The 10806-nt window shown below is 47.7% G+C and overlaps 1 protein-coding gene across 1 annotated transcript in view; it reads right to left on the bottom strand.

The window, feature by feature from the left end:
* The window catches only part of LOC119107520 (beta-1,3-glucan-binding protein), a 30710-nt gene extending 20470 nt beyond the window's left edge, over window positions 1-10240 (bottom strand). Inside the window, exons 1-2 of the mRNA XM_037230982.1 lie at window positions 10182-10240; window positions 3932-4116 (exon numbers count right to left, since the gene is read on the bottom strand). Coding sequence (XP_037086877.1) covers window positions 3932-4114 — 183 coding nt within the window. The 5' untranslated portion in view covers window positions 4115-4116; window positions 10182-10240. The remainder of the gene's footprint in view (window positions 1-3931; window positions 4117-10181) is intronic.
* Between the last annotated feature and the right edge of the window lie 566 nt (window positions 10241-10806).

A 10806-nucleotide genomic window follows, 5' to 3' on the forward strand; every position in this document is an offset into this window, starting at 1 on the left:
TCACACCGTAAGCATGAAGCCTGAAGAGCAGACGGTTATGGGGAACAGAATCAAAGGCTTTGCTGAAGTCCAGATACGCCACGTCCACCGGTTCTCCATCCTCTACCGCGGCGCTCCAATCCTCCATAACCTCTAACAGCTGGGTGGTACAGGACCGCTTAGGGAGAAACCCAGCTGGGCCGCATGAAGGAGTCCAGACTCTGAGAAGTGATTAAGTAGGGCATCACGGACGAAAGTTTCGAGTATCTTGGAGGGAATAGCAGTAAGGCTCACTGGGCGGTAGCTCGCCGGAGATTGTCGGTTACCCTTCTTGAAAATCGGGACCACCTCACCAAGCTTCCAGTCCAGAGGGAGCCTTCCGGATGCCAAAGATTTTCGGTAAAGCATGCTGGGGGGTGCTGCCAGGGCATCTGCGCACTCGCGAAGAAGCCTTGGATGGAGATCGTCTGGCCCAGGGGCTCTCGAGGACTTCAGAGCGGCCAGTTTCCTTGCCACTGCCTGGGTAGAGATGGCCACGTCATCCAGTAACGGTCCAGTAAAGTTACACGGTAACACAGGCATGGCACTAGTCCCTTCGTCCGTGAAAACGCTGGCGAAGAATTTACAGAGGACGTTTGCCTTCCCTTCGCTACTGCTGGTCAACACTCCATCATCGTCAAAAAGGTCTTCTACCCTGCATCTTGTGCGTAGTCTAGAGTTGGCGTACCTCCAAAAGGCCTTGGTGTCTCTTTTGATGTCTGCTAATAGTTTAATCTCATACTCTTTCCGAAGGTGCCTGGTCAACTTCCGCAGGTCATTGCGACAACGCACAAACCTGGCATGGTCCAGAACATCCTGAGTCCGCGTGTACGTTCGCCATAGTCTTTCCTTAGCCTTCTTTAGTTGCATGGCCCTTGGGTTCCTGTATAAGTTCTTCTTAGCTTTAGCCTTTCTCCTGACGGAGCAAACCTCAGTGGCCCTGGCGATTCTTTCCTTGAAGAACTTGTAACCATCTTCGAGGCTGAGGCTCTCCATCAGGGACCAGTCCATTGACCTGAGGGTGTCAGCCAGATGCTCGTAATTTGTGTGTGTCAGCTGGCTGGGACGAGGGGTTTGTAGCCCAGAGTAGCAGACCAAAGTATACCTGATAACCACATGGTCACTGTTACCCAGCCCTGGCAGGTATTTGATTTGGCTCACCATGCCCTCCTCATTTGTGAAAATTAGGTCCAGAACACTAGGAGCTTCACCAACCCGGTAGCGTGTTGGCTGCCGGACATGCTGAAACAAGAAACAACCCTGAATGGTGTCTATCAAAGAGTGGGTTGGGTGACTCTCTGGAGCTGACGACCTCTCTGTTGCCCAGTCGATCTGAGGCAAGTTAAAGTCACCTACAACCATCACGTGAGAGAACTGGGCTCTGCATGCTTTCTGAAGAAGGTCTTCCAGTTGGCTCACACTGTCCTGGATGTTGCCTGATGGACTTCTGTATATGCAGCCAAGTAACAGGGCATCCTTTCCACTCAAGGCCATCTTCAGCCACACTTGCTCCAGAGGACTTGACCCAAATGAGTGCTCAGCTGCATTTAGTAAGTTGGACACATAGACACATATGCCTCTTCTACCACTAGATCCAAGGTTGGGCTGAGAGACATTAAAGTTTGTGTGCAGGGTGTACCCGGAAATTGATAGGAGAGATGGTGCAATAGGAAGCTTCTGGGCCTTGGGAAGAGCCTCATTCAACAGCATGATATCTGGCTTATCATCAGAAATGAGCATACATAAATCATCCCTTTTACTAAGGAACTGGTCAGCATTGGTGTACAATATCTTCAGACCTTGCCTACCCCTGCACTGATGAGCATTATGCAGTCATTGCGGACCGGGGGAACCAGCATCAGCCTGAACTTGAGTATGCTGATTTGCGGATCCATCCCCAGTGACTGAGGTCGCTGTGTTGCTATCACTCCTGTCAGAGCCCCTAGAACCCCTGGGAACCTGAGCGGGGTGACCCACAATACCCTCACCAGCAGGGTCCAATAAAGGGGGACACCCCGCTTCAGAGCCCCTGGAGTTCTCACTTGGGCTTGTTGTAGGTCCAGAGGCAACCGGAAGAACCATGCTGGTGCCTCTGAGGCCATCAGCTTGGCAGACAGCTGGAGCTGTTGACATTTCATCACTTCGCCGGACACCTGGAGCTGCCGCTGGTGTGGTAGAGTGAACCACACTAGCTCTGCTCTGAGTTGAAGTGGTGTTTGTCAGTGTTGGGTGACCTATAAATTTGGCAAATGATAAGATTAGCATTATCACAGAGTAGTTCAGCACAAACCACTTCAGCTGTAGAGAAAACTGGGTTCCAAAGTTGTATATGATGAAGGTGATCAGCAATGTATACTGCTGATCCACCACCTACCCCTTTTGATCTGCTGCAGTAGAAAGCTCGGTATCCAGGTAAGTCATAATGAGATTCCAAAGCTGGAGACAGCCATGTTTCAGATATAGAAATAACATGCCATGTTATAACAGTCTGGGCAAGTAGACTACTTAGATCTTCCTGCTTCTTCAGGATTGAGCGAATGTTAACATGCATAAGGTTTAGTGCACTGGTATTATGTGGAATAACAGTTTTTATCTTTTCAGGTAAATAAAATGTGCATGCTTCTCTTAGTTTTTCATATTCATCATATGATTCATCATATTCATCATCATATTCATTTTAGAAATTTCATATTCATCATCATAGTCACTAACCAATGGACTCACTACTTTTTAGAACTTGAGAGCCTGGTCTCAGGCCCAGCCCGCCTGCCTTCAACTGTTACAAACTCTTCAAGATTAGCAGCCCTGTTTAGCACATGACCAGCAGGAATGCGGTTCAGGGTCTGAGAGTATATGAATCTATTTTGGCCTGCTACACTTCTGTTCGCCGAAGAGGACAGTGTGGGTGAGTCTGTCATGGCTTTAATGATCTGCTCACGTGTGAACCATGGCTGTATGCGTGGATATCTTTTGTCACGTGAGTCCCTTGCCAGAATGATGCCGTTTTTAGTATGGAAGTTCATGACCTGGTCACTTTCACGCTTCATATCGGCAAGAACCTTGACTTGTCGAGCTCGCTTATCAGTCAGGTTTTCATGAATGATGATGCCTGGGCCATCAGTCTGCCGGAATTTAGCCTGGTAAACATTGTTCCGATCGTCCATGTCCTGGAATTTCACCAGCACCCTTTTTTTGTTTTTCAGACGGTGGAACGCCACCACGCCACCCTTTACGTCTACCTTGAGTTTTTCTTTGATGACCTTGAGGGCAACACTTCTGGTCTCCTCAGTTGTCTCATCTGCCTTTGGCTCAGGGATGCCATCTCCACTCAGAATGAGGGAAGACTTACGCGAGTATTGCTCCGTCTCATCGACGGCAGCCTCCAGATGTTTCACCATTTCACGAAGCTCGGAGTTTTCCCGTTTCAGTTTCTGAGTTTCATCTCTCAGGAAAGCTATCTCACGTTTAAATAGCTCCATCTCTTTTCCCACCGCCTCAGCTACGAGATCCTTGATTTGCTTCCATCTCCACCCCGGAACCCCGGAATGAACTGGTTTGGTTAAGCTACATTAGATTTAACTATTTCACATGAAAAAGTGGCAAAGTACACCTACTTGATTACATGCAAAGAAAAGAAAGAATTTACCTGAAGATATACGTTAGCTACCTAGTACAAACCCTGCCTAAATCACTGAGTTTCGTTCGATCCAGATGAGATGCGTCGCGTTTGTCACAACGAGGCACGTCCGCACACATGAAGCTCTGGAACACGAATGTTTGTTTTTTATCTAGTGCCAACATCAGAAGTTATGTAACAGGCTTCAAAATTCAAATACCCAAAGCATGTCAGACGGGTGAAACCCCTGAGGACGTCTCCCTAACGGCCCACGTGTGCGTGTGAGCTGCTACTTACGCCGCCACCTCGGAGCGTCAGCTCGTGCTGCCAGGTCTCCAGGTTGAGCTCGTCGAAGTTGTCCTCGAAGATGAGCTCGCCGGACTCGGCCGTCTTGCCGCCATTGTAGGTGGTGACGCTCGTCGGGTAGCGAACGGCCGTGGCGCCGGCCGCCACCAGAGACAACAGCAGTACGGCCAGCATCGCTGCAAGCGAGGTCACACACTGCTGCATCAGTCGCCAGCCGACGCGCGGACCGGACTCGCTCGGCGCCGTGACATCACAGCCCGGCCGCGCTCGGCGCCGTGACGTCAGGGCGCCGAGTCATCTCGCCAGCCCGGTTTTTACGTGCCATTCTGTACGAGGCTTTTTGGTGTAAACTAAAGGCGAAGCATCGGTTGATGACGGAGGGGGGGGGGGGGGGGCACGAAGTATGCTTTAGGCCCATTGGATTGCTGCGACGCCAAAGGCGTGCTTTTAAATTTCGAGATGATCGGCTGGCACGCCTCCTCCCCGCCCTTCTCCGGCGCCGCCGTGTCGGCAGCATTTGCGTGCCATCACGTGTTGGCCGGCCTTGCACTGCATAGTGTCGTGGGTGTCGAATGACATTCCTTTGTGAGGGTCCTGACCCCGTAAAGTTGAGTTGCCCCCCCCCCCCCCCCCTTACTGTCGGCTTATCCCCCCCCATTATGTCTGGCTGGAACAGGGCACAGAGGATGTTATGCTGTGCTGGCGCGGCGTAACCCTACTACCGAACCACCGGAATGCGGGCCTGAGCACAACACACGGGAGCAAATCGCTTTGTGGCCGTGGTTCGCGACGGTGCTAAAACGCAGCACACAGACGGCAGTTTCATCCTTCGACGCATTTAAATTCGCTTACTTCCGACTATTACATGCTACATGTTCGCTTATACCGCATGGACGTCTTCAAAACTTCAATGCCTTGTCTTTAAACTTGAGTACCTTGCATATTGTGTGTCTAGAAACAAAAATGGCGTAAAGGTAGCTCGCGAGTATTAAAAATACCAAAAGGCACCAAAGACGTCCCCACAGCACCAAAGCCAGCCAGAGCCATGGGGCCGACGGAAACCCTTTTATCTTAAAGGGAGTGTGACTAGTTCTTTCGATTTAAAAAGCATCCCTGCATATATTTCAGTCAACCTTTTGATATTTACAGCCATTGCAGGCCCATTTAAGGCTTCTAGCAATGGTGATTCAATGACGTCACTTGTTATCATCCATCGTAACGATGGCCGTATGGGCTGTGCGGGCGCAAACACAGCTTTGTCGCCCCCATGGCATTTTCAGGCGCCATGGACAACCTTATAGTATACCCAGAAACTTTTCCGGCTTTGGGAGCACGATATCATTTGTACGGTGGCCTAACACGATGGAAAATGTTTCAGATCTTACAGGAATTTTCCTGCAGTTTTGCATTTTCATTTAAACCTTGCGAATATTTTCGGACACCAGGGGTACCCTGTGGCCATTTGAGTTAGCTTGTAAACATTTTGGGATGTCTTTTTGTTCTTAATGGCGACCTTCTCGCCCTAAGGGCACATTTCCAGACCTCAAGCTGTGACGATTCAGGAGCAGGTGACGTGAGGTATTCAATGGTTCTGTCAAGTTCTCCAACGTAAGGACAAAGTCACTCTTACTGTCCACGTTCATTTAATCGTATAGGTTATCGACGTGATTTTTGTACTAAAATGAACGATTTGAATCTAGGACTGACAAAATGTGCCTATGGAAGCCAAATGCACCCTTAGAAGTGATTTCTGTGCATCTGACGCCCTCTTGATATACACTCATGTCATTGGACTCGTTGAAAAAATACATTTCCCTATCTGGAAGCATGGGCCCACCCTTAAAATTTGCCATTGGATGTACAGCTGCTCCATTTTCTGTTGCTTCTGAAAGATGGGTTCGACTTCAGGACTCAGCACAACAGCTCTGGAACGCCTAACTCCGGCTTGACGCGAGCGCACTAGTCTTCCTGCTGACGTCAGAGTATGTTCACAACCAAGATGTGTTTATGCTGTGCCTACAATAAACGCATCCTGGAGCACACGGTGAAATGCACACGCCTAGCTGCGAAGCCTTGCATAAACGATTACATGCGGCTTTTGAGTACAATATTTGTCATGCACGGTGTAACGGTGCAACTTTACAACCTACAGCAGCTTGAACATAATTGCATTCCTAAAAATAATCTCAGGAATTTAATGGCAACATTTTGGTGAGGCGGAGACAGCACCCCCAATTTAGTCGACGAGCATGCGTGGACTGCATCCCACCGATTTGTATTAGCCTTGGCTCACTGAATGTATCATTATTGGCGTGAATTTAGGTTTAAAAACAATCTCTAGAATGATGTTCCAAACCAAGCACAGCGAAAAATGGCGTACGTCTAGTATTAACGCTTGGGTTTCGCGCACATTCTCAGATGTACCGGACGCAGCCAGTAACAGGTGACACTTAGAGGGCTGTCCCGCGTTTGTACGGGGATTTGAGTTGAAAGAGCCGTTTTGAAGATCATGCGGCAAAGTTCATTGCACTGTGCGTCCTAAGACCTAAAATCCTCTAGTCTCCGAGCTTCGCGCCCGCAAACATGTGCAAACTTTTTCAACGTTATTCAGGGAATGCAGGACGCCATGACGTCACGCAAATCCTGCCACCCAGGGGAAAGGAACACTGAGTACTCCAAAGTTTTGACTAGTAGGTATCGATAAATACTTCAAGTACACAAAAATCGAGATTGAGACCAGATTTAGGGTGTTGCACCAAAAGTTCACAGCACTGTGTTAGCGGCACCTCCAGTTTGTTTGTGGTGATTAAGTCTAATTGCGGACATCAGTCGCAAAATGCTTGACGTGCGATGTCTGTGAACTCGGTGGCTAATTCAGCGATTTATTCAGCGACGTATTCCGATTTCTCTGCAAAAGGACTCAATGTGAATTATGGCACGAGAACATCGAAAACGACCCTTGTTTTGCAGTATTATGTGGCCGTTGAAGCCAAAAGCTTGGTCAAAGAACGAGGAACTCGATATCACCAAAAAATTACCGGCCGATTCGCAAGCTACTAACATTAAAATACTCACAAGCGCAAGACCTAGCGTCCGTCAATCAAAAGGCCTGGCCTCTCAATGTCACCCTTCAGGGTCAAACGCGGGCCCAAAGCGCGGGGAGCTCCCAATTACCGAAAACCTACCCGCCGATTTTGAACTAGCAAACATCAACGTATTCACCAAAGAAAAAACTAGCGCCTGTCAAAAAGTCCTGACCTCTCAAGGTCATCTGTCCAGGCCGAACGTGACCTCAAAGGACGTGGCATTTATATCACCAAAAAACTACTGGAAGATTTTAGACTTCCAAATGTAAGAATATTCATCCACAGAAAGAACCAGCAGCCGTCATAAAGCTCCGGCCTTTTAAGGTCACCCTTCAAGACCAAACGCGGGCTCAAAGGACAGGAAGCTCCAAATCACCCAAAATTATCGGCCGATTGCTAACTTGCAAACATCAAAATGTTTAACTCAGAAAGAGCTAGCGTCCGGCAAAAAGCTCCTGACCCTCTCAATGTTACAATTTAGGGCCAAACGTGGGCTCAGAGGGCGGGGAACTCAATATCGACCTAACACGAACGGCTGATGCTAACTCTCCAAACACCGTATCTACAAATTTACGAGCTGTCGAACATCAAAGGCGCCAGGGCGACGTCAACGATGTCGTCGGGCGATGGACTGCGGCCCCCACCCAGGCTACTCATGATTGGCTGGCCTGGGACAGTTTCCTTACAACTGCTGCACGCCGGGACGCTCGCGGGCGGGTGCATGGTGTTGTGCATTACATAATGCAATAATATGGTCATGATGGCTAGTTATTGCGGATATAGGCCTTGTGATCGACTAACTTAAGAAAACCACCGTAGCCGAGAATGCGAATACAAGTAAACTTCTCAAGCTCCAGGATAAATACGCAAGGATACCATGAGAACGGTATAAAACACGACCACACGACGATATTTGCTTCAGCAAACACTTCTAGCACCGTGCTGCCATCTCTGGGAGAGTTTGAAGCATTACAAGTGATTGCAATGACAGCAGTTTCACACTGGTAATTTTGCAGGCACCTTAACGTCATACAAACGCTCCATGACGCGATAAAACAATAGCGTATCAACGAGCATATTTGCGGAATAGGGAGACATTGCTGTCGAGATGAGTGTTTTTCCCTTAAAAGCATATCAATAGTTGTAAGTGGGCTTATTCCATCGTGTCTGATGCCTGCTGCTAATCTTGAAATGTAGAACATTCTCCTTAAAGGGATTATGTCACCTCCCATGAGCTTTCACCTATTGTTAGATCAGAAGCGTATAATTTAATTAATATACCAGTTTGCTCGAAATTCTTCTGAATAGGTCAGAACTTCTATTCCTGGTAACCGCTCCTGCGGAGAAATCTCATTTCACTCCATACTCACCACTATGAAAGTAATACATTTCATCTGCCTTGCTTTTCCAACATGTGTGTTCTGTAATACAGAGGTGCAAAAACCGCAGACACTGTCTCCCACCAGAGCGCGATGCCAGATATTGTCTCCTTGACTTTTTAATAAAACCTGGTGGACGCAAAATCGTATTGGTCAGCACTTTCCAAGGGATCTTCGGTCGGATCGCGACAGCAGCATGCCTGACAGCTGAAGATACAGCCAAAGATTCAACGCAGAAGACCCAGGGCTATAAAGAGACAAGCTTAAATGTCTCAACCTAGTCTAAAAGTGCGATATATATATATATATATATATATATATATATATATATATATATATATATATATATATATATATAAGAGAGAGAGAGAGAGAGAGAGAGAGAGAGAGAGAGAGAGAGAGAGAGATATATATATATATATATATATATATATATATATATATATATATATATATATATATATGTATGTATGTATATAGATATGTATATACACATATGTCAAAACACTCAAAACTACCCGTGGCCAGTGGGTACGCAATGAACGTCTCCGACACAACAGGATCGCAGCACCAACTAAACACCAACACATGTCACATAAAGCGTCGGACACGTAACGCGCCGAATGGTGCTGAAAAAAGGACGGCTCCAGGAGACAAGCGATAAATGTTAAAATCCTTCCGAAACCTGAGCACGACAAACTCTTATGGGCATTGACTCCGTCTCGGCGGGTGATACTTTCTGGCCATTAGTGGCTGTCTCCTTACTGATAAGGAAAGCAGTACAACATTCAACGTAATTGTGTATGATACCATTGCTGTCGTCCATAACTCCAAAGCAAAAGTGTTTTATTTTTGAAAAATGGAAAACTGATCTAGCAAGGAAATAGTTGCAGTCTGTACCGGTGGCTCCTGGACAGTATGATCCTTATATTTTCTGTCTCCCATCCCAGTTGTCAAGTAAGCAGGTTATTTCACCTCTGTTGTAATATTGGCAACACGCCGATGTGTTCAAGTGTGTAAGTAATAAATGCTACGAAAGCTCAAAACACTACGTTCAGACAAAAATATATACGAACATGAAGCTGTTATCCCCTTAAATTCAACGAAATGTTATGTTATGGTTTTGATTTCTAGCCTATGGCGTTACCACAGTCGTTCTTTTCAAGGAGCACTCTGGCTTTGTGGCTGAGTGCCTGACCTGGTCCAAAGTGATGCATTAGTCGAAACTTCAGCCAGTACGCTTCTCCGTAACAGGCTATTGCCGCCCGCTGGACCAATCACAAACGTTCTTTTATTCGCACCAGTCGAGGCGCGCACGGTAATTGTCATGATGACGGTGGTCGCGATTGCAACCAGAAGCGTAGTTCTGTTTTAGAGCGTTGGCAGCGTAATTTGGACACGAAAAAGTGTAACCTGATATCTTTATTATGTCTTCAAGGTGCTGCAGTGGCACTACCTAATGATTTCATGAGATGTAACTGGCCCTGAGGTTTAACTAGAGTGTGGTTTTGAAATGTTCCTGAAAGGTGGGACACTCCCGCTAATCGCAACATGAAGTGGAACGGTATGCAAACCAGGCTGGGCTATCATATACGAATGTGGACACCGCTGCAGTTAATTGATTACCATTCGGATCACTAGCGTGGAGTCAGTGAGAGCATGCTGTGGGATCAATATCAGCTGTTTCACTACCCCAGCCTAACCGTAGCAGTTTAGCTGAAAGTCTACGGTACGATACATGCCCCAAAGCAGGCCGAAACGTGACAGTCAACTCACCTAAGCGCGCTTTGAGGCGCCCGGCGCTGTTCCCTTCGGGTCTGGGCGCAGTAACTGCGGGCCACCCACTCGGTCTGTTAAATACTCAGCGTCCGGCTGCTGTGGGAGAGCTGCCAGTCTCTTGGGAAACGTGGCACGTGTTGGGGCGCGCGATGGATTAGCGGATGCGCCAACCAATCGGTGTACTATGGTTCTCTGGCAAGACGCCAGCCCGCGCCTCCTAATGGCTATCACACAATGCCAACAGGTGAAGTGCTTCAGAGTCCACGTGATTAATGCCGAGGCAGAACTATTCTGGACGCAATGCAGTGCCATCAGGCAGTGATTGGCTAGCGAGTGGATTGCTACACTGCTTTTTTCTTGTGACCCTGAGTGACGCAGCCGCCACCATTCTCCATTCTACCACTCTCCACGGTGAAGAAGATGCGGCAAAGTCCTAGGTCACGCTCAGACTGTGAGCCTTGTAAGCCAGCGCCCGAAAAAAAGATAAAAAGGACCGATAATACAAACAGGAGTGCAAAGAGGAAGTAAGAGGAATATAGCCTAATGAGGTGATGTTCTCATAATGGACGGACATGCCATGCGTTAAGCTGCTGTGTTCGTAGTTCGGAACGCTGCATGTTTA

The sequence above is a fragment of the Pollicipes pollicipes genome, unplaced genomic scaffold (assembly GCF_011947565.3).
Source record: "Pollicipes pollicipes isolate AB1234 unplaced genomic scaffold, Ppol_2.1 Scaffold_6686;HRSCAF=7923_pilon_pilon_pilon, whole genome shotgun sequence".
NCBI classification, from domain to species: domain Eukaryota; kingdom Metazoa; phylum Arthropoda; class Thecostraca; order Pollicipedomorpha; family Pollicipedidae; genus Pollicipes; species Pollicipes pollicipes.